The sequence below is a fragment of the Passer domesticus genome, chromosome 1 (genome assembly GCF_036417665.1).
Source record: "Passer domesticus isolate bPasDom1 chromosome 1, bPasDom1.hap1, whole genome shotgun sequence".
Classification (NCBI taxonomy): Eukaryota; Metazoa; Chordata; class Aves; order Passeriformes; family Passeridae; genus Passer; species Passer domesticus.
The window spans coordinates 17,588,725-17,615,791 of record NC_087474.1 but is presented as its reverse complement, the minus strand read 5'-3'; the positions used below and the strand labels follow the sequence as shown (position 1 = coordinate 17,615,791).

At 34.5% G+C, this 27,067-nt stretch overlaps 1 protein-coding gene across 1 annotated transcript in view; it reads right to left on the bottom strand.

Moving 5' to 3' along the window:
• The window catches only part of DNAJC1 (DnaJ heat shock protein family (Hsp40) member C1), a 108,095-nt gene that overhangs the window by 50,261 nt on the left and 30,767 nt on the right, over window positions 1-27,067 (bottom strand). The window contains exons 2-7 of the mRNA XM_064408416.1: window positions 20,228-20,329; window positions 19,462-19,508; window positions 13,192-13,357; window positions 12,217-12,314; window positions 11,068-11,161; window positions 1,589-1,679 (exon numbers count right to left, since the gene is read on the bottom strand). Of these exons, the coding sequence (XP_064264486.1) occupies window positions 1,589-1,679; window positions 11,068-11,161; window positions 12,217-12,314; window positions 13,192-13,357; window positions 19,462-19,508; window positions 20,228-20,329 (598 nt within the window). The remainder of the gene's footprint in view (window positions 1-1,588; window positions 1,680-11,067; window positions 11,162-12,216; window positions 12,315-13,191; window positions 13,358-19,461; window positions 19,509-20,227; window positions 20,330-27,067) is intronic.

Below are 27,067 nucleotides of genomic sequence, written 5' to 3'. Positions count from 1 at the left end.
TTCCATGACAAATCTCAAACTTTGCTAATTACAGGTGGTGATTCTCAATCCTGCTTGCTCCCTGCCAGCAAGCCTACGAGGGGAAGGCAGGATACCAGCCAGTGAGACTGGTGAGGACTGTCCCCTGCTCACACGGTGACACTGGGGCACCTGGCAGACATGGCAGTCACACTGTGGGGCACCCAGCGTGACAGGGGACAGGGTGGTGCTTCTGTGAGAGGTCAGGGGTGACTTGGTCGGCCACACTTGCGTCTCTCAGGGGTGGGCACTGCTACTGGAGGTAACAACAAAAAAAGTGACTCACAACAACACACCTGGCAGCAGGGAAATCCTTAAAACTTCACATGTGGCCTTTCAGTGATACACACGAACATCATATGATGTTAATAACCTTACACTTTCATTTGCACTTCTGTTTTCAAAAACTAGTCCTTTTAAAGCTCACAGTAGTTCACAGGCTTCAATGAGGAACGCATGCCAGCTATTTTGAACAATGGTAATACATTACTATCTGACAATTTAACAAGTTTTTAATAACCCAAGTCAAGACCCTTTTCAAGGACCCATTTTGTGGTAGGTATCTCAAACATAATGGCAGGCCTTCCTAACAAGCATTAAATGCACTATTTTGCTAGATTTGGCCTGGGTCCATGATGCTCACTGAGATGCTGAATGCTATCCATTTTCCCAAAATAGATTCAGCTACTGATAAGTTGGGAATTATTGCTGGAACTGGATCTCTTCGCTGATTTTACAAAATTAAGCTATTTTATAAATATAAATAATGCAGCTGTATTTTAAGTAACTAAAGGCTTATGCTTACTCCAAGCTACTAAATAATCGCAAAGCACTCAATGCACTTGTCAGAATAAAGGAACTTAAAAGCATGCACTTAAGTACAGTAAATAAAGCAAACATGCACATACAAACACAGACAAAAAACTGTTAAAACTGTCTACAGAAGAGGGTAGGTTTAATCATTGTCAAAAGCAAATAACTGAAAGAAGAAAAGGAAAAGTCACCTATAATTATTCTAAATGCCTTATTAAAGGAAATGTTAATTGTCTTCTCTGGTCTTTTATAAGAGTATAAAAACTTTAAAGTATTTATATGAACAATAGCACAAATCCATCCCTGAAGTCTGCATCCATCCTTTTGGAAAATCAAATCATTGTCACTTTCTATCACAAAAATCAACTCAAAATTAACAAAAGAATTATTAAACACATTATTAAAAATATTTACAAACAATAAGAATACAAAAATGCTCAAAAACCCAAGAGGTCACTTCTGAAAATGTATAGTACATTTGAGATCTTCCCCTCCCATAAAGCAACATTTCTAGCAAGGTATGTTCTTCTTGCTACAATCTAACTGATCACCTGAGTTGTATGTTTCTATAGGAGCAAACCAGCAGCCTACTGCAAAATTAGCCATAAAATTAAAAGCTTATTTAAATTTAACAGTAGCAGAGGAATACATAAAGTATGTATTTTAGAAGATTAGAAAAGTGTTTGTTCATATACATCCAACGTAGAAGGTATATTGTATTACATCTTTGTTTATTAAGACAGTGGTAAAAACTCACTCTGAAGTGTTTCAAGTTCAGCCTTAGCCAGGGCATCTTCTTTCGCCTTCATTTTTGTTTCTTTATATTCTACATATAATTGTCTGGCATCCTTTAAGAAAACGTTGCAATGGCATTAGCATCCTTATACAAACAAGTAATTGCAATGGCTCTGTTTTAAGTTCGCACTTAACCTCACAAAAAAAAATTAAGATATATTTGTTTCCTTCAGTTACAGCAATTTTCAGTCTAAAACATAGAACTTGTGTAATAAAGGCTCAAATGCAATAGTGTTGATATTATAGACTATGATGCTCATTGACAACCTGAAAAGCAAAATGGTTAGAGAAACTACCTACAACTTTGCAAAACCATGCACCCACTTTGCTCAAATCAGCAATCTGGAAGTTGAAGGGAGAAAGATGTTTTTAATTAGAGTAGTGCGTGCAGGGACAAACAAAGGCAATTGCCAGGCAGCAATCACCTTAATGTGAACTCATTAAGGTAACACTAACTGCATGTGCCAACTTGTTCCCCTTTTTTTTTTTTTAAACCAACTTCTACATTGCTATTAAAGTGTCGAAAATACACTTTTTTTTCTCCAAGGATTAGATTCTAATCTGAAATCTATAAAGCAAATGTACACATAAAACTAGAAGTCCTGTCACACATACACTACAATAATGTACACCTTTCCAAAATCTGATTAATGAGATTTCTGTTGAAAGCTTTCCAATATGAACAACCAGATTGCTGAAGAGTTTCCTTATTCTCACCAGTTTAAGAGACTTCTATCCAAAAACAAGGAATCCATAATACAAATGCTGAAATAGAGAAATTGTTATTTATCTTTATCAAGCATGCAGAATGTCTATTGTATTACACAAAAAAATTACAGTATTAGATAGACCTAATCTTAGATATTTTTACCCAAAAATATTTTTTTTGTACTATTACACTAACAGTACCACTTTTTACAGATAAAAGGTAACTTAAATTTGAATGCAAAATGTATTGTAAAATGGCAGTAAATATTTTTATCATTTCAACTATATTTAAACAAAACCTAGTATCATCAACATGAAAAAAGACACCTTAAGAAATCTTGAAAAGAAAAATCTGAGCTAAGCAGTCATTATCACTGACTCTAATGGTAGAAATCATCCCATTCTCCTTGCAAAGATACAACAGTTGTTCTTCATGTTACGCCTGCATCTACCCTTTCACAGCTACTTGAAGGAGGCTGGAAAGCACATGCCAGGAATCAAGACCAAACTCTGAGCAGAACTTTGTAGTGGTTTGGAGACATCTCATTGATCAGGTCAGGATTCTGACAAATTCCCACAAAAAAATCAGTAAAGGTCCACCTCCTTCCAAAACACCTCTTCTCACTAATTTTTATTTTGCCTTTTTTTTTTCTTTTTCTTTATCACAGGTACAGGAAATAGCAAGTTTTGGGGTTTTATTTGCCAGTTTTATGTAGGAAATCTCTGCACACAAAAGTAATTTTAGAGGGTTTACATAACTTTTTGCCTCTGGAACATAACAGAAGAGACTGTTTCACATGCTAATACCTTTAGGACTGGGAAACAGGGTTTTTTAAAGTAGAGTTGTGGCTAAAAAAAGTGTAATTTACAAGAGGACCAGCATTAACAGCAGATATGTAGGCTTTGAGGAGACATATTTGAATCACAAAATTAGTATCAGCACTGGTTCTCTATTTGGTTTACCTGAAATAAGAATTCCCTACCACACTGGAAACTTTCCTTGTACTCTCAAGATTTGGCCTACTTGAAAAATTAAGAAACAGAAACAGCCATAAATGCAATAGTTCATTTCTGCTGAGTTTGAGACATTTGGGTTGCGTGGCATACACAGGACTCAGACTTATGGATATCCAAAAACCACTTTTGTTTAAGGCTATGATTTCAAAATGGCTACAATTAACTGGCATTTAAATTTAACCCATTTGACACTGAAAGCCAATATTTGATGCTAAATTCTGGTGTAAAATCCATTATTGCTTGTGGGATCTCCAGACAGCAGGCACTAGGGGGTAACTGTCAATCTCTCCAGCACGTCAATCACAGAACAATTGGAAATGTGGCTCAGATGAAAATGAGACACAATAGCTGAACAACAAAGAAAACTAGTCAGAAGCACGTAAATGAAATATGGTAGTATTGTTGCTTTACAGATATAGAAGGGATTATCACTACAAATGGAGTAATATGCAGGTAACAAAGGCAGCATCAGTCTTTTATCTTATCAGTAAGATTATTATGGCTAGTACCATAACAAAAAAAAAGGGGAAACTACACACTTTGAAGCATACACAAATGTATACATATAAAGAAAAGCAAAGAAAAAAAAAACAAAAAAAAAAGCTTAACTCAAAACGGATTTTGAAGATTTGAAAATCAAATCCTTCCCATAAAAAAATAAGAACGGCTCTACAGGTTGTAAAGAAAAATTAAAAGGCATACCTGAGTAAAGACTTTAACCACAGACACAAATTTTATGCGTATTAGACCTTATAGGTCAAAATAAAAAAACACTGGAAAACCATTTAACATAGGAAGTTCCTTGAAGAAAAGTTCTGCCTTAATGTAAATAAGACCCTTTCAATTCATTTTTCATTAGCTTTCAATCAGTCTAAACAGGAATATTTGTTTTCAAGAATATTCAGTTTTGGTAGTGTAAGCATTTCAAAATAGATTTATGCTCATATTTTTTACTTTTCTGAAGTGATAAATTTAAGCAGTCATTTTGTCTCAATACAAGCATTTTAGGGCCCTAAAGACACTGACAATACAGATACAGTCTCTTCAAATCTAATGTTCCTTCCCTATGATTCAGTAACAATTTTGTATCTCAAAACATCAACATTTTAGAGTTAATGTATACTTCACATTCAAGACATAATAGACATAAGAAAAGTAATATTTTCGTACTTCTGTGGTGAAAAGATACAGAGAAAAGAAACAAATACAAAGCTTGGAACAGTTCTAACTAAAACTCCACCTTACCTAATCAGAAATATGTTCTCATTTGCAGGAGTTTAAAACATTTTTTAAAAAACCACCAAAACAAATACATTATTTCTTCTCACCACTAAAGCAGTATAACATGTAATTAGTTAAGCATAAAGAATAAAGAAGAGAGCTGATATATGCTGGTTTATTATATTATAAATTCAAATATGTACTTTTCAAAAAGGAACAGAATGAAAAAAAGAATGTATTTGAAATGCAAAATTCTGCAATTAGTATATCTACATTATATTTACACTGCCATATATAGGAAAATCCTGAAATTACCATCATATTTGATCACAAATAAGAATGAAGAACACTGAAAGATTCTTGAAAATATAGTTTCTCTCTTTACATCAGTATCATCTCATATTATCAAATTGAGATTGCCCAGACAAAGCTGAGCCTGAGTTACGTAGATATACAGAAATTCCTGATACTGAACTTTCAAGGGTTTCTTTAATTTGTTTGTTTTAGGGTTTGAGGTCTTGGTTGGGGTTTTAGGTGTTTTTTTTTGTTTGTTGCTTTTAAATGAAGAGATACAGCATTTATTCAAACTTTACTAATTCTGTAAGTAAAAACTTCCATTCTGAGTAAGAATCAGTCATTTTGGTTTCTCCTTGATTTTTGCAGAGGGTGATGAGGCTTTGTTAGTTTGTTTGCTTTGTGGTTTTTGGGGTTTTGTTGTTTGGGTATTTTCCCCTCCAGTAAATATTAAATCTTCCTGGCTTTCTAGTCTACCTCAAAAGAAACTGGAGATTAGGAGAAAGAAAGCAAACAACTTGAAACAACTTGCTGTATGAGAATCTTCATTTCAGATTTTGTGACAGAAACAGCTCACATTTCAGTTCTTTGGGTATGGGACTGATAAAAACAAAATTCACACTGAACTGAAAAAAAATTTCTCACAAGCATACCTGAAGTCAGTATGCTGAAATAATTTTCTTTGGACTAATTTTTATGACATAAAAAAATACTTTCATGGAGCTATTGAACCAATTTTTTTGTCTTTTTGAGCACAATATTATTATATGGAATTTATATTAAAGAGAGAGAAAAAAAGAGTTAAATTAAATTTACTCCACCAGCCCTCCTTCAATTTGCTATTTCTATGCAATAAAAATTCCAGCCATTACACCAAAGCAAAAATACTCTTTGGATAGGATTTGGTACTAGCGATACCAATGTGTTACGGTAAGAAATAATGTTTAAAAAAGACTTGAACGTTATGATTTATACTTTTCTTTGGGCATTTTTACCTTTTTGCCCAAAGGCAATCTAGTAAACAAATCGGAATTGCATTACTTCCTCCTTTATAATCAAAAAATCATGCTTTGCCTGTAGAACAATGCCAGGTGTGGGGAGGCTCTTCAGCTGCGTACAGCCGTGGGCAGTTGTGGCGTGGCTCCCAAGCCTTGGTGCAGCATGTGACCAGCAGCTGGCTGTGCCACTGCAGTCTGCTGGGAATTCCATGTGCCCAGTGGTGAGACAAAGGCAGCCAGAAGGGGAAACAAGAGGTCAGTGCTGCAAGGCCTCTCTGGGACCCATTTCACACCCCGTGAAGCCTCTTACCACAGCAGACCAGCAGCAATAATTGAGAGCCACTATTGCCTTGTACACACGAGCTGCTCACACTCATGTGGTGGGACATGTAGACCCACAGTGATACAAAGAAGCTGCCACAGCACAGCAGGCAATTAAAAGCAAATTTCTTTACTGTCTTACATTTATTTAAAACCTTTAGTATTTTTGCAGCACATTTTTCCTCCAGAGCCTCAAGCAGTACCCTGTTAAGACACAAATTATTTTTGCTCACTTGCATACACCCAGAATACTTGTTTTACCATCCACTCTCCTCTGACCTGCTTCTAAGCTTCTAATTGACCTCAGGGTCAAGAGCTTCATCCTTACTTTGGTTCTCCCAACAGCTGTGAAATAGCAAGAAACAGAGCAAATGGGCAATCACTCGTGCCACACATCCTGCAATTGCTCGCTCCCCACAAATTATACCAACATTGGTGCTGTACAGTAAATTGGAACATGTCAAAACCCTCAAAACCCTGTAAAGCTGGGAAATAGAGAGATATTTAACCTTACTGACTTGAATAATTTTTGTATTTTATTTTTAAGGCATATGTTATTAAATATAAATTTTGTTTTAATCTCACACAATTTCATATAAAGTCACATATGAAGACAGGAAAAACTCACAAATACATTTGCTGACCTAATCAAACCTTGCTTGGAAGCTAACTTGCCAAAGGAGATGCCCTGCTGGCAAAGCCTCTTGAGTTTAATGACACATTGCCAATCCGTTTAAGGCCAAAGCTGAACCATCTCTAAACAGGTGTTGAATTGTGATCATGGATTAAAAGAAAACCTGAGGAAAAAATGCCAAGAAATTAAACACCTCTGGGTCACTAGTTTGAATCTATTCCAGACTACTAAATCTGCTACAGTAATTACCATCTGGTAGTCTACATAAAAATAAATTACTAGCTTTTTTGTTTTAATTCACTTTGTGCTACACAAAGGTCTTTATAAACACAAGTTTCAATTGTAATTGAAAGCTTTGCTGATAATCTCACTAGGTTATATCCAGTGCAACTATGCACTGAGCTCAAACTGGCTTCTCATTACTGGTGAGCCACGAGCTCTCTGCGAGGGTGTGTGCTCTACACCTACAGGATTACAACAGAAGAAGGAAACTTTACTTTCTTAACAAGAAACAAACAAAAATGCTTTCTGCTCCATTACCCTCAGGACAACAGCAGGCTCACAAATCAGCCGGTGTAAAAATAAAGACGTTCACTGCTAAACTTCTCCACATCAGTGTGGAGGTAAAGTTGACAGGACCACTAAGAAACGTGCCTATCTTCTGTTTTCTGAAGGAAAAAAATTGTGTAGAATAATAAAAAGTGGTCTTTTCAAAAAGACCACTTTTCTTAAGTTGCATGTCCAGACAGCCAAAAAAACCCCACCATTCAGCTGCTTTTGGAATAAACTCCAATTTACTTATGGCAGCTCTCCCTCAAAACGTAAGTACACGTCACACTACTGACTGTTCTGTATTATTTACACAATTTGAACTGAAATTCTTGCACACTACATGCAGCTAGTTTATTTCATTCTAAGAAGAAATTTTAGTTTCAATAAGCATTTTAATTGAGTTTTTAGGGGTTCTTTCCTCCCCCTTTTTTTTTAAATACATTGCCTTTTTCGAGGTCATTCTTATGAAAGCATTAACTAAAATGGCCTTAGAAACTATTTTCATTCTTTTTAGATTTTTTTCTTATCCTACATTATAAGAATTAAACTTGGTAATAGGCAATGTAATTTACACTCCACTTAATGTTTCCTTCACAGCACACATATTTGATTTATGATACATTTTATGTATTTTTCTCATTTTGCTTCTTCAAAGAACCTTGAAAATGCTGTTTTCACTCCTTAACTAAATTCAATGTATGGATATAAAAATCTAGGCAGTTTCTCTCAAAATACAATTGTCAACAGTTTAAAAAACCTGCTCATTTTCTTAGTTTCTCTCATCCTCCCCTCACACATTTTTCTTCCAATTTCTTGACATAAAATGCAGGCTACAATAAAATGGCATAGGCCATCACAAGGGCATGCAAACAAAGCATTTTTCTTCAGTGAAGGCCCACCTTAATTATTTTAAGTGCCTCCTTCTGAAATCTGACATTTTGAAGGAGGAAGGGAAGTAGGAGAAAGACACTCAATTGGATAAATGAGAGCCAGGCATGAGCAGAAGCTCAGCAACCTGAATCCTCAGACACAGCTGTTGCAAGAAGAATATTCACATTAACTAATAGGGGAGAGATGGATGCTAGGTAAAAAAAAAAATCAATATAAGAAGGGCTAAAAAGTTTTATTTGTTGCTATTGTTTTTATGCTGTTATGTTTGATTAGTTTGGGGGTTTTTTAGTGAAGTCTCCTCTGAGGAAGAACTTGTGTCTATTACAGGCATGTGCTTCTGTTTTGTTTTACTGGCAGGGCTTTGAAAAACACAGTGCAGAGCAACATTCAGTTATAAGCATTGCTAACTCTTCCCCTTTCCTGTCCCAAATATGGTTCCATTATATATGGATGCATTTTTAGAAGTTCAACTACAATTGGATTTGTTGCAGCTGAACTACGGATTTTGAAAACTATTTGTTGGCTCTTAAATAACAGGAGAAATAATTTAGATTAAAACAATAAACAACTAAAATGTTAGCATCCATCCTGATGTCAACCACTTGCAGTATGACTTGTAATACTACTCAGTATCTGTAGGATCCTTCACCTTCTGCCTTAGTGATTTTATTTTTATTAAAAGCATTAAGTGACCTGAAAGCTCAAGCCTGTGTATTACTGAAGAAAAAAAGCACTCAATTTAAAACAGGACCTTTGTACCAGGGTATAATCTTACACATAACTTTTTGTACAGTACAGACAACTTTTTGCTCCATGCTAGTCATTAAGTCAGATCTTGCCAAAATGTTAAATATACATCAAAATAAAAAAGAACCCAGAGGTCTCTGTTTCAAGGTAGTTACAACATACGAGGTACCTTTTCATCTGCCATTTCAGTTGGAAAGGTACCTGTATGTTGTGACTACCTGTATGTTGCAACAGTTCCAACTGCTCTTATGCTCTTCAGAAGAGGTGATACTTCTTCAAGTATTGTTAAGTAATAAATAATAAGGCACAATAATTTATTTCAGTCACCTAAGTCCTGAATAGTTTTAAAATTCAAGATTATTTATGATTTGGTGCATTTTAACTCATGTAACTAGCAGGTCACATTAAACAACAGCAAAACAAACCCTGCAGTTAAGCAGTAGTGTCATTTGTATATGGGTCAATTTACTCTAGAACCCCTATCTTTTTCCTTCCTCTTTGCTTCAAAGTCCTCCTGCTCTGAATTCCTCTACAACATGCTTGCCCTGCCACCAAACCCCTGCTTGATGTCTCCAATACTCCAGGAGTTACTGGACAGCTTTTTTTCCCAGTACTATTAATTTAAAGGAATAGGAATCCAAATAAGGGTTAAGTCCTACAAAGCATGAAACATCATTTTGTTGTAATTTTTTTCTGCCAGTTCTGACAGGCATAGGAGCTGCTTTTTGAACCACAAACCTGAAACCTGTTATAACACTATCTTAATATCATAAACATTATAAGAAGCCGTAAGACCTAATTTTCAATTATTCACTATTCTTACTATATTTGTGTGTGATTTTTAAAAATTTTCCAATTAAAGCAAAAGGGAAAGTACTATAATTATGAGTAAAGTTTAAAAATGCAGCAACAAAGTTTGCTGATCCTAATTATTTTCTATCTGACTCACCTTGATGAGGAATGAACATCAAAGCTTAAATCTGGACACAACAGTTGATTAAGCATAATCAACTTGCTTTACAAACTTGTAAAAATAAAGGGTTTTTTTTAATAAAACAGCTCCAAAGTTCCAATCAAAATTTTAAGAGAGAAAGAGATTAACTTTGGCTCTATTTGTAGGAAAAGTTAAAGGCTATAAAAATGGATTCTGGAAGATCAGGCATTATTGTATTTATAACTTTTACAAGGGTTTAAATAAGAGAGTAGGAATTATAACGATAGTCTTTTTCTAGCTTGAACAGAGACAAAACCCAAATACTGATGCCATTTTTACTACTTATACTTTCAAAACAACACTCAGTATTTCTGTAAACCAAAGAAAAATCCATCTCACATTGCCTGATCCATATTACCAGTGACAAAGGTATTAAAAACAAAATACTGTATTTAAGGAAGATGCAAAGAAAGAGCAGGTGATAATAAAAAAGTTATTCTGGTAACTAATCTGACAATACTTCCACTGGTTGAATGCCAGCTAGATTTTACAGTTGATAGTATTAGATTAAAACACAATAACTATGAGCAAGCCTGCCACATTGATGTTTCTAAATTACAACCATACCTTTGTTATTGTACTTCAGCATTTTCAGGTATCAGGTATTCAGTGAATTAAAGAAAGGAACTCCATCATAAAAAGTAATTTCACTGTTACCCCAATTTTAAATGGCATATTAAAATTTGCTACGGAAGTACAGCATTTGCTGATTTGAGATTTAAGTATTTTTGTTAACATCACTTAAACATTGGTATTTCTAATTAGATGAATATACATCCATCTCCCTCACCCCTCTCCCATAATATACTCTTGCAATTTTGCCTAACAGAAACGGCTTCCCTAGCTCATTAAGATTAATATGCATTTAAAATACATTCGTATTTCCATGAACTTTTGATATCAAATTTGCCTCCAAAGAGTAATTTCTTTACATATATGTATGTATATATATGCTATGTGTTTGAGCCAAAAAATTACTTAAGAACAAGTGCTACACATCTGATTATGCATAATAACACCATCAAGGAAAATTAAGTAACAGAATTTAACATCATTACTATTACCTGGAATAACTGAGGTAAAGCTTTCACTGTGAGACAGAACCATATTCCCAGCTTGCATGGAAGTAAGTCATGCCATTGTGGTTTGTCCAGTACCCTGCAGTCAAATAAAATTGTAGGTTTTTCATTATTGCCACACAATCTCAAAGCCAGAACTTTCTCATTATCCTTTAAGATGATTAGCACTCGTCAACTCCCATAAAAACGTCTGACTACATAATAATAAAGACACATTTTAAACATTTAATTCAAAATATCTAACAGCTAACTTCTAATAATTTCTGTATTTTGATCTTCTAAAAGGACTTTTCTTCAAGAAAATAAATTCATAAGCCACATAATCACTTTAGTTTAAATAAAAAACCAAACCAAAAAACCACTCAAGCTTCAACCAAGTGTTCACAAGTGCTGACAACCAGATATGAAGACTGCAGCATAAACAAAACAATACATAAAAATTAATGTCATTTGCAGTTCACTGGAGCATTACTCACTGATGTCATCAAGAAAGACGACAGGCAGAATGGTCTCTGATCTCCATCCCTCATTGATCCAGTTCATGCCCCTGCTGTGTGAACTATTTAAACCCTTTATTTCTTTCTATGAATCAATAGAAGAAATAGTGGTATCTTTTGGAGTGTCCTGAAAGTCACTATTTCCTTATGTGTTCCTTGACAAACAATGTGTTAGAAGCCTTTACCAACACACTCATTTTTAAGTTAATCAGATAAAAAGCATTTAATCAGACAAGCATTAAAACCACATAAAAACTCCTTACTTGGAACAGAAATAAACTGAAGCTCAAATCAATTGAAATTTGTTAACTGTAATCAAAGGCAAAAACCCTTAAAGAGGAAAAAAGTTCTAAAATCTCCTAAAATCGACTTGTAAAAATAATAACCTTTTATAAGACAGAAGCCTTTAATTCAATCTTTCAATGATTATTGATCTGCTGAATAAACACCATGTGCTTATTTATCCAAACCTGAAAACACATCTACACTGGCACACTTTATATCAGCAATGTCTGTACTACAAATACAATTGTTTTTCTCACAGAGTCTTTCAAAGATGCAAAAAGAAAATGAGAGAAGTGAATCAGTAGCGAACAGAATGCTTTAAAATGCACAAAACAAGAGAGTTCTTTCCCACCTTTCATTTTTGTCTAGAGCAGCAAGTTTGGCTTCATCTGTACTCCTGCTGCCTGTTTTTTTCTTCTTTTCCCTCTTTTTTCTGCTAAGCAGTTCATCCTTGATGTAGAAAGAACTACGGTTACAGGTTATCATTAGCATGTAAACCACAAATGTTACTGGGACTCTTCTGTGAAGGGTAAACACTAGAGTAGCATTTATGCAAATGTATCTGGGGTCCTACATGATTAAGTAAAATGATCTATCTTAACAATAACTGTTGCCATGGTATCCAGTCTTTAAACACACATGAAGTCCAGTTCTGTCACTCATGTGTATCTCCATAGCAATCAAAGTTTTCTAAGAGGAGAAAGCATTCAACTTGCCTCCTTTCTCATTCATCAACTTCAATAATGCAGTGGAAAATAAAAAAGTAAATAGATGCTAATGTATGAATATTTTTCAAGTTATGCTTAGTTTTTTTCTTAGTCTACTAAGTGCAACAGACTTTTATATGACAAAAAAAAAAAAATTATAAAAAATAATGTGATTTATACTGCTCACCAATTCCCACTCTCTTAAGAAAAACCCAAAACAAAAAAGTGTTTATCTTAGAACAAAGGCAAATCAAGTATGACTTTTAAACAAATAAAACCTGTTTATTTTTAAACCTCAGATACAACTACAGCAGCATATGATTCTGCATCAATAAATGATAGACTTTTTGCCTTCTTCCTTCCAGACAAAAACCCAGGACCAGCTCTTGCACTTTATTACTAATTCTAGAAAAATTAAGTCATTTTTAGATTACCATTTCTGAGATAGTGCATATATAATTCTGTAATTATCATCATTTTAAATATAATATTTTTAAAATATGAAAAGTCCAAATTCAAACCAGGGAAAATGGTGGCAGTATCTACCTACAATACACAAACTTCTACAGGAAATTCAGTACTAATAATTGAAGCAAGTTTGATTTATTACCAATACTTACCAGCTGTTTTTCCAGGTAGATTGACCAAACCACAGCATAATGACCCACTGTGAGTATAATGAACAAGAGCAATGCCAGCTCAGCATTGCTCATTTTTCTCACCCGCCTGTAGTAGAACACAGGCTGTCGCCAATCTGGTAGTCCATTGATCAGAATATCATCATACCTACAGTAGCAAACAGAACAGGCTTTCATGGAGAGCTAAAAATGAAATAAGCCAAACCATCCAATTATAAAACAAAAGATAATCCACAGAGTGCTTGAATACCACACACACAAAAGATCATTTAGTAATTTATTTTTTTTTAGAGAGTAATGCCTTGTTTTGTCAGCAGATAGGCTTGCACGTGGAAACAAACAGGCTCCAAACACTGGGGCACGGGGAAAAAAAATTTCAAACATTCTTGCAACACTTGCCCCCCTTCCCTTCCAAGTTCATTCACTTTTGAAGTAAGAGACTTCCAGAAATGTGTTCTACGTGCTCCATAATCAGTGGGCAGGTCTCCATGATCGAAGTAAGCAACAACCCACTAACAACTAAATAGGTAGCCAAGAACAAACATCTCAAACACTAGAAACCCTTTTTTCTTTTACAAATTAAATGCACAAGTGCTGGGGGGAGGGGAGAGGCACCTCTACTTTTTGTTTTTGTCCTTTAGCGACAGAAAATCCATTAGGTAAAAACATGCCAGACTTATCATACCTTCTTTGTAAGATAAGAGCTTAAATTAGAAGCTTGATATTGATGTTTGAAAACGAAGTTCACCAGTTTTTGATCTTCTATTTGAAACAATCTTCAAAAATCAATCTATTTTAAACTGTTTAATTACTAACCCTACCAACTGTACAGAAACTATTTTATGACAATCCCTTTTCCTTCACACAATTGTCTAGAAGTATCTTGAAATGTCTGAGGTCTTTTATTTACAGCATTTGAACGATTTAAAAATAAACAAACCACAGACATGCAAACCAGATTTTTTTAAATTAACTTTTCAGAGTAAAGTTTCAAACAAAAATCTCTACAGTAAACTCATAAGTCTGTATGTTCAAGATGCACAACCTGTTAATCTAAAATTGAACACAACTCATTACATATTCTAATCACACCATTTCCAGAATTAAATCTGCACTGAAAGGCCTAATTTGGTGCAACACATTGACCAAAATATTTTAATTAAAAATATTCTGAGTTAGTCGCAGGCCTAATTACAGGAATAGAAATAGGGCCTATATTGTCATGCAGGTCAGTAGAACTCAGTAGTAGGTTTTTCTCAAGTAAATTGACCAATCCAGGAATAATAGCGCAGCTGCTAAACTGCCAGTCTTGACATGTAAATCAATTTAAATGCAACAACTGCACTAGCTACTTTGATAGTTATTAAATTGATACCTTGGAGATGTACTAAAAAAAATATTTCCACAAGCAAATTCATTTTAAGCAGAAAAAGAAGCAGTGATTTTCAATTAAAAAATATACCTTACTACAGTGCATATCTGAAAAGCTAACTTCTGATAAAGCATTTGTTCAAGTTGGCACCATTATGTCTGCATAAAAGATTTAACACCTCAGGATTCTGCTGTGTTCTGAATGATACCAGAAGTAAAAGTCATATTACAAAATTCTATCTTCCATTAAAACTATGAAAATATTAAGGTTAACATCTATTATTGTAAAATTTGAACTAATAACTTTTTTCCTTTCCCAGTAAAGTTAGAACAAATTAACTACTGACACCTTAATACAAACTCTGTTCAGAAAAATTGCTTAGGATGTTATTTTAAAATTGAACTTTCTACTTAACTTCTGTTTAAGAAATAAGTAGATGTTTTAGCCTTTAAAATATTAAGACATTTACAAGATTTTAGTGATAATAGAACAGAATATTTTAGAAATGGAACCATCTTTAAAACAAATTAGGTTGATAACAAGGTTTTACATAAGATGTTCTTCCTTTGAAATCTTCAGAGAAATACATGTACAATCTAATTTAATATACATTTATTAAGCAGTTGCCATCTTATATACTAAGGGTTGTTAATTGATGCACTGAAAAAGAGGCTACTGATTAAATAAAGTCTATATATGCTGATGGTAACAATATAACAATATCTAAACCAAGGTTTCAAACTAACATTTGGCAACCACATTCTATTATAAATTATCTGTTAAGAAAAAATAAATTAAGACAGCAGAGCCTCTTGCATTAAGTGCTTTAAACAGCCCTTGGTATTTACTAGGCTATGTCGCTGTTCTGAACAACAGCCTCCACGGATTAAGGCTCAGAATCAATGCTCTATTGATTTTACTATCAATGAGCATTATGGCTCACACGACTGGCCATTTTAAGGGAAGATAGCTTCTATTATAACCCACTTTTTAGAATATATACTGTTAAAAGATAAATCACTGCTTTCAATAGTAATTAAGCTCTGTATTTGAAAAATAAAGATATCAATGATTTTTAGGTTTTCAACTGGAAAATGATCCTACTGAAACTCAGAAGCTCCCATAATTTTTAAATCTTAATTTTCAAATTTAGAATGTGATTAAATTAAAAGAAAGTTTCTCGTTAAAGAATTCCTGTATAAACACTTATATTAACTACGAAAGACAGTTAATCCGTGTGCATCAAGAACTACGTTCAGAATTTAATTACAAAGCATTCTTTTGGCAACCTATATTAATTGTAAGTCTATGTAGGAAAAAAAATACGCTGAAAAGAAAAGATACATCTGCAGGGTTTCTTCCACAAACATATGCCCACAGAATACAGCATTTTTTTTTACATATGAGTATGCCTACCAGTTGTCTCTGAAATGCAGCAGTCACCAAGCTACAAAAACCCCAAAGCATCAGTACAGAAACAGAAAGCCAAAAACATTCCCCATTTAAAACTATGCTGAGTATTTCTTTTAAAACTCAGCAGTCTTTTATAGACTTGGTAGTCCTGTACTAAAAGTAACAAATTGCAAGATTCTTAACAGATTATTAAGATATTTTTTCTATTTTATTTCATAAAATAGTTTTTAAAGTTCTTTGTGAATCAACTACATTGCAAGTAAAAATTCCATTAACTGTAGTAACTAATTGCAGTATCATCAATCTTATTATAATTATAATTTACTTTTCCCTTTAAGAGAGCCACTGCATTTCATACTCCAAATAATTTCAGAGATCTGATATAGTTTATATACTATAACCTTGAATTAATGAGGACTATTCTGAACTATGGAATGATTGCCCTGGTGGTTTTCATTTTGGGAGGCCTATTTTCCTCAAGCTGTCAAAGACATCCAGCACAACATCAGCCAGAACAATTTATACCTATGAATACAGACATTTAATTATTAATGAGAACTAAGATAGACACCTTTCTTACTCTACTCAAGTGTATTTTGATCCCTTTGCAAATGCTTTGTTTCCTGTAATCAAGCCAACATTGTTACAGAGGATAGGTCTGGTAGGTAAAAAAAGCTCCTTAAAAAGGTAACAAACAATGAAATTAAGATCTAAGATTTCTTTGATGCCTAATTACAATTAACCAAAGTACATAAAATGATTATCTTCGTTTATGAAAAATAAAAGCCTAATAAAATTCATCACCATCAAATTGATTTATCAACAAATGCCCTAAAGGTGAAGTGTATGGCAGGAAATGCACCCATCTCTACATACCCTGAAGATAAAATTTTCTGTAGAATTTCACACTGCAGCGTGTATACAAAACATAAAATATTGTGTTCTACTGCATGTATGCTTAATTTAATGTTAAACAGCACTACATGAAATGATGCTGCATGTATATTTATTGAAAGAAAATTTGAATGTTTTGATCATGTTTCACTCAAGAGTGTGTAGGAGAGAAGTCCTAACATAGCAGTATTACCATATTATGTAGTACTACTAATGATACTGCTATACTTCATGAGCAACTACATAACTTTCTCAAAAAAGAAAAACATGTTTTAAAGCTCAGTCATACCACTGTCAGTAGAATAACTGTAATATTTTAAGAAAGGTTGCTGCCATCAGATAAAATAAAAATTCTGATAAGAAAATGCAAAGGCTTTAGAAAAATAATTACACGTAGCTGGCCAACAGATCTGCCTTTTTAAAACGCTGTTTCTGTGCTCACACAAATGAACAACACCTCTGACATTCACCAAGAATGACATTCACGGAGAAGGGGTTTTATTGTTTCAAAATGAGTTCATCACTCTCTCGTATAGTGCAGGACCTTATTCCTGCCTCTGCTGGCTCCACTCTCTGTACACACACCAGGAATGATTGCAACACTTTGGAGAGGAACAGTAAGAGCCAGGTTCAGCTGACTTCACTGCCCAGAAGCAGAAGCCTGCAGCTTGCTCTTCTCTCGGTGCTGTAAACCCCTGCCCAATCCATTCAGGTGCTGTGAAGGGATTCCCACTCCACTCCCACTCAAGGCTGCAGTGGTTTCTGCCCAGTGCAGGGCACTGAGTCAGCTTTGAGCCTATTTCACTCTGTCCATTGCCTCAAACAATTCAAAGCCAAATATCAACATTTAAAGTAGAAAGATTCTAAGAAGTAGTACTCCCACCCTTTCCTTGGCTGTACAGCTGCAAGCAAGGCTCGAGTTACCTTACAACAGAACCAATATAACAGGGAGAGCAGCTCCTATCACACTTACTGAAGACTTGTATTAGAAACGTGCTGCAACAACGCCTTACAGGCCACCCTCCATTTACGAGCTCAGCTGAGAGATTATCATTACACTGTGCAATAAACCTGATCAATACAGGGCTTTTCAAAGCAATGAGACCATACAGCTCTGCTCTACAGGTAATCTGCATATTATTTCCAGAAAATTCTCTGAAAGTAAACACTGTTTAATCCACCACATTTCTATAAATTCAACTAGAAAATCAGTATCAACCATGCATCCACATTATGCAAGAAAAATATGACACTGTCTATGAACAAAATAAGTTAGTGACAATTAAATCAATCTAAGACAGAACAATCTACTGCTGCTTGAACTTCTCATTTAATCACTGACGCAATAATTAAGAATATTTGAGTAAGTCAGTCACCTTTGTAACGTATGCAAGGCTTAAGCCATAGTTTTTCTAAGTTACTGCATCACAGCTTTGTGCAAAAAGCTGCTATTACAGCTGCAAGGAAATTCCTACAAGTTCCATGATGGAACTAAGTTTCAGAGAAACAACACTCTGAAGTGTATGCAAACAATGCTGCTAACACAAAGTTGGGAAGATCTGGGGGATAATTCACTTTAACTGGCCTGAAATCATTTAGCTAACATTTTTTAAACTTTTGTTAAGTGTAACTTCACAATTAAATTCTCTTTAGAAGGATGAAATAAAAAACCCCACAAATTTCCAAAACTGCTTCTGTGAAGTACATTTTCATGACACTTGAAAAGGGGATTATCAAAAAAGTAGATAATCTGTACTATAAACCCTGGACTCCTGCCAAGACATCTACAAAGCCAAAATCCCTTCAAGAAATGTCTCATAAAACTCCGTTTAAAGACTTGTAAGCTGAAAGATGATCTACTAAAACACCAACCAAAAAGCAAAAGTCTTTCAGTGTCTCAGGTTTTCTGATAATCATTGGTTGAAATTCCTATTTGTTTAAAAACAGAAAAAAAAGCTGAAAATAATCTTCCAGAAAGCAAATTAGCCCCAGATTTCCAGTTCTTTATCCTACCCTTCAGGTACTGCTGGGACTGCTCCTGAAGCAGCAAGGACAACTAGCATTTATTTTAAAAATATTTAAAAGTTTCCACTATTAGAGATAATACATTTGAAAGAAAAAAACCCCCTATGAACTAAGCAACAGAAACAATGCTGAAGACAACATACAATGGAAATAGTTCCTAAATATCATGCAACAAGCCTTCTACTGATACAAGGAGGTATTACTGACATTTGAATAAATGGCCAATATTTTTTAATCACAGTTTTTAAAAATTGACAACTGAGCAAAAAAGCTGACATAGTTAAGTATTTTTTAAATTTGCTTGAAATAACAGCTAGCTTTCCAAGTTCTTTCAAGTATTAATTTTAAACGAGAAAAAACATTATTTCATGCAAAAACACCACTTTGCCCTTTAAGCCATATACAATCTTTAATTAAACAATTACATAGATTTTACTAACTGAAATTATGCAAAAGAATGATCTGTAGTGTTACAACTAAGTCAAATAGGGCTTGAACATAGCATTGGTATGAATGCTTTATTGAAAAACCTGTGCAATTTAACTCACCTCTGCCTCCTTTCTTCATCCTTTAAAACCTCATAGATGGCCACCAACTAAAACAAGCAAAACACCAAAAAAGAAAACACAAAGATTTTACTTTATGACTGAATTTTAAAATTTTGAACAATAGCATCATTTTTACATTTGCCAACAAATAACCTTTGCTAGTTTTCATTTTTCCCTACACCACAGCATGCAAAAGAAGCAGTAATATATGCATATACAAATGTCATCAGACACAAACAAGCAACTCTTATACAAGACTTTCTTCCCATCCTCACACCTGTCAAACTGACACACCTTGTCTCAGGCAGAAGATCCTAAAAATCTTACTAAAATCAAGTAAGGTGAATTCCCAAGGTACATTTTCAAAGGTAGAGCTAATTAAAAATTCATGTTATTTCACTCTACAAATATTCAAAAATAAATAAAATTAATTATTTTCATTAAATTATCCCTATCTAGGACTTGTATTGAGAACTGATCAGAAATTTTCCCCACTGCTTTTGGAAGTGCAAAACATATTAACCTATTAAGAGTATAAGCATTATGTTCAAATTATTTTTAATATACAGATAAATATGAAATACAAGTTATTGAACAAGTTAATTCCAAAAAAGTGTACTTGGTTTTAGTCTAGCTATATCAGCAAAACTGTAATGCAATGCTTAACTTACTAATTTCAAAGGTGTGCCACTGTTCTTACTAAAACAACATCAACATAAAAATTCTATTTTCCCCTAGAAGCTTTATTGCCACACATTTTACTTACTTGCCTAAACTGTATTTCTGCATTTTCATCTTTATTCTTGTCTGGGTGTAGAATTAGAGAAAGCTTTCGATATGCTTTCCGAATGTCTGCAGATGAAGCATCCTGAAAAAGAGGAGAACAAAGCAAATTGTGAGAAACGGATTCCCTGAACTTTTTGAAGATCTGTAGACAGCCAAACAAGTGTAGGAACTAAGGCAATGTAATTTGAGACATCTAACAACCAAACCTGCAACCAGCCCAGCCTAAATGACTTAACAGCCATTCAGTCCAATTCATCTTTCATCTTAACTCCTTTCATTACCATACATCCATTACAACGACATTTGCCAACACTTGCAAACACTTTCTTGCTTAAAACCTAGCCCGGGCACCTTCTGCACCATTTAAAAGTTCAACTGAAAACTGGAAATTATTGCATCTGCATATCTTCAAGACAGACATAATTTCAGCAAATTATCATGCTCAATTTCCCAAACTCAGGACTTGCTAGGAACTCTTCCCTTATTAATATTTACATGCAATTCACTCCTAATAGGACTTCCATTCAACTTCAGCTTCACCATGTCTACAGAATTGTATTTTTCTAAAGTAGCTTCAAATTGCAGTCTTGGAGCTATACTGTAGCACTGACATCCATCTATACCTTAACCATTATAAGAATTGCACACGTTTTGGGAGAAAAAATAAAATGAAGCAAAATGATGTACCAACTAAGCTGCACAAATGCAAATTTCTGAATAATGACTGCTATTTAGTACATGCTGCAGAGATATCCAGAAATGAAGGTATCAAGAGTTGTATTCTATGTCCAGAATTTTCTTACCAGAAGATACACAAAGCATAACATTTAAACAGAACTACTTGCATTTTACTGCTAACATGTCCAAGGCAACACTTTAGAAATCAACTGCTTATCTGACAATTTTTATTTCTTGATTTTATTTGTATTGTTCCTAAGTATATTCTCTCTCTCAAAATTACAGTGTAAACAGGGATTAAAAACCCAGACCTGAATTAGCTACAGAACAGAGTGAAATAAGATAATAATTAATGCAATACTGTAATTAGTCCGCTAGGCTTTTTATTACAGATCATTACTTTAATTTTAAAATTTTTGGTTTTATAACATATGGCTATTAAAATGCTGTGTACAAGTTTGGACCCAGAGTGAATAATAGAAAAAGACTGAACTAGTGGAAGGAGAAAAGCAGAGGAAAATGCAGAATTTGTGAAACTACAGCATGGAAACTATATTTTAAGGAAGTTCACATTTTCCCCTAATAAAAGACTGAAGTTTCCATAGCCTCTCCTCTGTCAAAGGAAAATGTTTCTATTACTGAAGGAAGATTTCTCCTGAAAATACCACACATCCATTTTTAAATTTTTCCATTTTCAACAGCTACTTCTAAGGCATTTGCACACTGAAGCAGAATTCCTCAGCTCAAACAGCAGCTTGCTTCCAGCTTGATTACTGCCAATGAGTTGTTTCATATTGCCATTGTTTCACAGGCTTATTTTTAACTCTCAGCTAGCGGGAAGGAAGAGACAGTGATTAAATATCTATTCTAAGCTCAAAGAAACATTAAATCCTTGAGATGTGGCCTTAAAAGAATTATATGAAATACATGTGAAAATGAGATGTAAAAGTATCTTTTAAAAATTAGGGATTGAGACTATGATATCCTTGACAAATGAGTACCTCTAGATTTGTATTTTGGATAAACTACAACTTACTCCTTCTTTACCATACTTTTAGATGTGCAGCATATTATTTTTGGAGCACTCATGATTAAGAAATCAAGACTATGCTCTATCAGTTAAAAAGCTAATAAAACATATTAAAAGGTGTTTTGCAATATTCTTCCAATTATTTCAAACAACAAACAAGCAAAAAAGAAGTGTTTTCAGTCTGTTTACAGTAGCTGAAGAATTGAAACTTGAGTTTTATTTGGGATTATTTATGTAAGAGATCAAAATAAAAGGTAGTTTATCTGTTCAATGCTTAAGCAAAGCAAAAGACCCCAAGACAACTGTGAAATTATCAAGTTGCTAAAATATTTATGTTGTTTCATCTTCAGAAGTTGAAATAAATGTATAAACTTACAAACTTATAAACTTACAAAATCAGATTGTTCACCTTAGTTACCAGAAATAATGTAGAGATTTTCTTGTTTCTCCTCATCTACAAACCCAGTCAGCCACTTCACAAACAACAAGGGCTTGTCTTCAATCAAAATATAATTATTTAAACACTACTATAGCAAATAAAACACCACGAAATAGTTTACTGGTCATGGTTTTATCTAAACCATGAAAGTGATCTTTATTAACATATCAGCATATTGTAATTAAGCCTCTAAAAGGTGGAAGAGTGTATTATAATATCAACAAATAACTAAAGAATGGGATATTATTGCCAATTATTTCACAACAACGGGCACATATTAATTTCTAAAGCAGTACCTCTGCTTGCTCACCCATTCTCCACAATACCCCCACACACAACACAGAGGACCGTTGTATATTCCAAACATTTTGCCAATGAATGCTACCTATAGGGACTGTTAGAATCCTCAGGCACTGTTCCAGATCCTCTAGGACCTGCCCTGAACAGAAGTAGTTGGTTTTTGAGAAAAGACTCTCATCTCTACAGAACTTCCTACCAGTGTATGATTCTAAATAAGCTCTAAAGAATGATTCTTTCCAACCAATAAAGAAACACCCCCCACACAGAAGTGAGCTGCTCTAGGAGACCTGACTGCTGGCCACGTTCAGTCACACTTCCATAAAGCTAAGGCTTTTAAATAAAGAGACAGTGTTTTCTGCAGACTAAGACATTATTTTACATATTACTTCTATTATTTGAAGTCTAGAGAAAGCCATGACAACACTAAGGTTTTGCTTGTTTTAAAGAAACAACAGGTTAGATTGTTTACTAGAGAAATCTCAATCTCATTTACATCTAAGGAGGGAAAAGTAAAACCTGTATAGGCATCTCAGTTAACAGCAGAAGGAGCTGGTAATGTCACAGGCAGCAAGTGCTGCTGACTCACTGATTTCTCCAACACTGCTTCAGGTTTGCAAGTTTTGTCACCAGTTGTTGCAAAGGAACCTGTCACACTGTCACTCAGGTGGATACAAACATCACAAGTATCACCTTACTTCCTGATAAATATCCTTCCAAAGCAATATTGTCCCATCATATTTCCAAGGTTGGACACCTCTTTGTTTTGTGCTGGAATTGGTTCTCAGAAATACAAAACTGCAAGTCTACATTTAGGTAGGCCATAGCCTGGCTTTTTATGCATGGAGATATGCAAGTATTCATTTTTTAATGCCCAACACTTCATCAAACAGAGTGTCTGTGCGCCTAGTTAAATGATCTCTAGGAATAACTTAAAAGTTAGATCTTGTACTTTTTTTTATAATCCCTTATATTTCAGACAAGTATTTTAGCACAGAAACAAAATTAACATTTAAATAAATCAACAGAATGTCAAAAGTTAAACACATTTCTTAAGGTTCTCTGCTGGACTTTCACATTTTTGTCTAAACGGCAATGCATGTCAGATTCAAAGAGTGGGACAGAAGAAGAAACATTCTTCTCCCTGTTTATGATGTATTTTTGGCAGCTTGTTGAATTCTGACAATGAAAAACACGTTACTAAATTTCATTTTACTCAGCATCATGTCCATATTCTTTAGTATTACCAAGGAAAGTTCTCTCATACTACAAATATATAAATAGGAACACCGAAAGGAATTTTTCACAACAAGAATTAATAAAATATACAAATGCACATTTGCTTTCCATTCTTTTAAAATTAAATTCCTGCTCAAGATGCACAAAGTTTTAAATCTGGTCTCCTCCTCTCCCTATACAAATTCAGAGTCCCACAGAGTTCATGTCCACCTCTACAATAAATCAAACAACTGGTGTAGTACACAGTACAAGCATATTACTCCATTGCCTTCCATTCCTAATGTAACTATGATTACTAATGAAGCTAAAAAAAAGCCTCATTGTGTTCCCAAGACAATTCTTGGTGAACACATAACATATCAGATATTGCCATAGGCAAACAGTGATTAGGTCAAGGGGAAAAAATAATCAATGTCTACATAGTTTTCACTTACCAACATACACAATTCAAAACCTAAATTGTTCCCTTGAGTGCAATGCAGTTATACAACAAGACTTAGTTACTCACAATTTAGCAACTGCTTCTAACACGTAAATGTGTTCAATTCATCTTGGGTTTTAAATATGTCTGCCAATGTCCTCAAATAGGTGGCAGTATCTTTATTAGCAATAGGAAGGCACATGGTCCCAGAACCAACTATGCAGATAGAAATCACATTTCTATTCACTTGCAGTTTGTCCAATCACTAGTTAATGGGTGAGAGGAAAATGACATCAGTATATCTATTTCATTGCACTGCTGCTGATGACTGTGTAGAATTTTCCACAGCCATGTTCCTGAAGCAATATGACAAAAAGTGACAACTGTATAGAGCACCAGCATTTCAAGTCTGAACTTGTTACTAACATCAGTGCAGGCAAGCTTTTTCATGAGGCCTTTTGCAGCCTTCCCAAACTATAAATCAAACCTATGAAACTTTTGTGTTTGGATTTTCTAATTTTCTTTTTTTTTTAATTCTAGAGCAATTCAAATGTATTGGGTTTCTTTGATAAAAATATTTCATTCAGTACTTCTGTGTAGAAGAGAGGGTGTAAGTCACTACTCTCCTTCTGGTGAGCATCAGCCAACAAGCTGAAGCAGAATAGCAGGAAACAAAGTAAGTTTTGCAAATTTACAATCACCTGTTTTTCTACTATGATTTCAAACCACAGGATGTACGGCCTGTCCCACAAAACTCACAAAGAAGCAGGCACAGATAACTGGACAGAAGCTACCACCGTCTATTAAACATTGTGTCAACACTGATACTATCTATTTGTTTGTCTTCATGTGAAGTCCACAGAAAACAAATATCCCTAAGTGTCAGAGAACAAACAAACATGACTGTAGGTCAACGATTAAATATCCACTGTCCTCATTCCTTAAGCAGCGTCAAGGAGCTCGGGGTGATTGCCTCCTTAGTGTCTCATTATCATATGGAGCCAGAGCAGTGATAGCTTTGACTCCATAACCCCTCACTAGGTAACTCTTACGATGGAAACCACATAGCTAAGACCCTTTTTCCTTATTCTTTACCCCCTCTTGGTTTAGCACAGGCTGACACAGACCCTCAATACCACTCCCAGATTTACTTCACACATACTCACTGCAACCTGGTCCTAATTTAAGCTCCCGTGACCAGATTAGTTCCAAGAAGTACACCTGAATTTGCCAAGTCTGCATGTGGAAAAACATTTATGAGGGAAATAGAATCTTGTAGAAAATTCCAGAAGTGGGAAGGACCCGCTGGCAATCGTGAAGAATATAACTCTAGGAAAGGAAAACAAGTGTCTCCCAGAAGACCAAGCATTATCTGTGAACTTTCATAGTTAATAAATACCAGCTGAGTTTTGGCTTAAATTTCTCGCTGCATAACCTTTGTTCAATTACCCTTTATTTTTACTGAACTTCTTTCTAAGACACTCATCTTTTCCAAGGATGTAAAACAAGTTAAACTCAAATTTGGTGCTTGTCTACAGATGAATACTCGGAGCATACGCAGGGACGAGGAGAGATCTGCTCTGCTGCAAACCCAGCCATGTGTCTCACAACATTCCGCTGATTTAAACTGAACGACAGCACAGCAGGAAATACACAGGAACTAAAAATAATGCTAAAAAGGTGCTTTAATGCTTTTTTATGCTGCTAAGTTTTAAAGCAATTCATGAAATGAAAATGAATACAAACCAGCACAATGTATTCCTGTAAGCTTCTGATAACTGGCACAATCTCTTCACTGGCATGTTTGTTTCCAGGGGAGTGTGTCAAATGAAAGAAGACTCTGTTTTCAGCCTAGCATGCCAAATGAAAGAAAATTCTGCTGCCTCATGCTTGAGGAACCAAAAAAGTGCTCTCCTCAGCATATGTGCACAATTATATGGGCTTAGGTTTTCTTCATCAACTTGAACAACAGTATTTATATATAATTTTTTTCTTCCTTTCAACTGTTTTACCTTCTGCATTTTTTCAGAAAGTGATTACTTAGGGAAAATTACACTGTCCAGGAGAACAGTGTCATGTAAAACCCTAAGTGTATATTTTAATATAGACTTGGTCTCTGAGATGCAGAGAAGACTCATCAACTCTCAACAGCTTTAGAATTACTCTTCAAATTTGCAATGGATAGAGGCTAACAAACAACAACTGAGGACAACTCAAGCCAATATTGAGTAATAAAAAATTCTTCCTACTGCTGTATTTTATTCCCATTTAGTTTTCTATTCTGATAGTTCAAAAGGAAGGAATTACTAGATATTCTTTACTTATTTCACATACTTTTCCAGGAACACTATTACACATTTATTTTTTATTCTATTTGATATATTACATTTATTGTTTACATAGCTACATGTGTTACATATTTTTATAATATAGATGGTTGTATATATTTTTATACACGTGTGTGCATATACCTTATAGGCTAAATAAAGTTGTTTCTAGTGAGTTCTCTTAAAAATCTGCCTATTACATCTGAGATTTCCAGCTGACAGCTCTCACATAAAAACATTACGCACAGAATTCCTGATCCTGCAACATTTTCAGTGGAACTAAGTTGCTACAAAGAAAGTCTACTGCTTTTGCAGGCCAGGTTGGCAGGGAAAGCAAACGCGGTGTCTCCTGCAGTGCATTTCATGCTCAATGCCTTTGCTCTCAGATA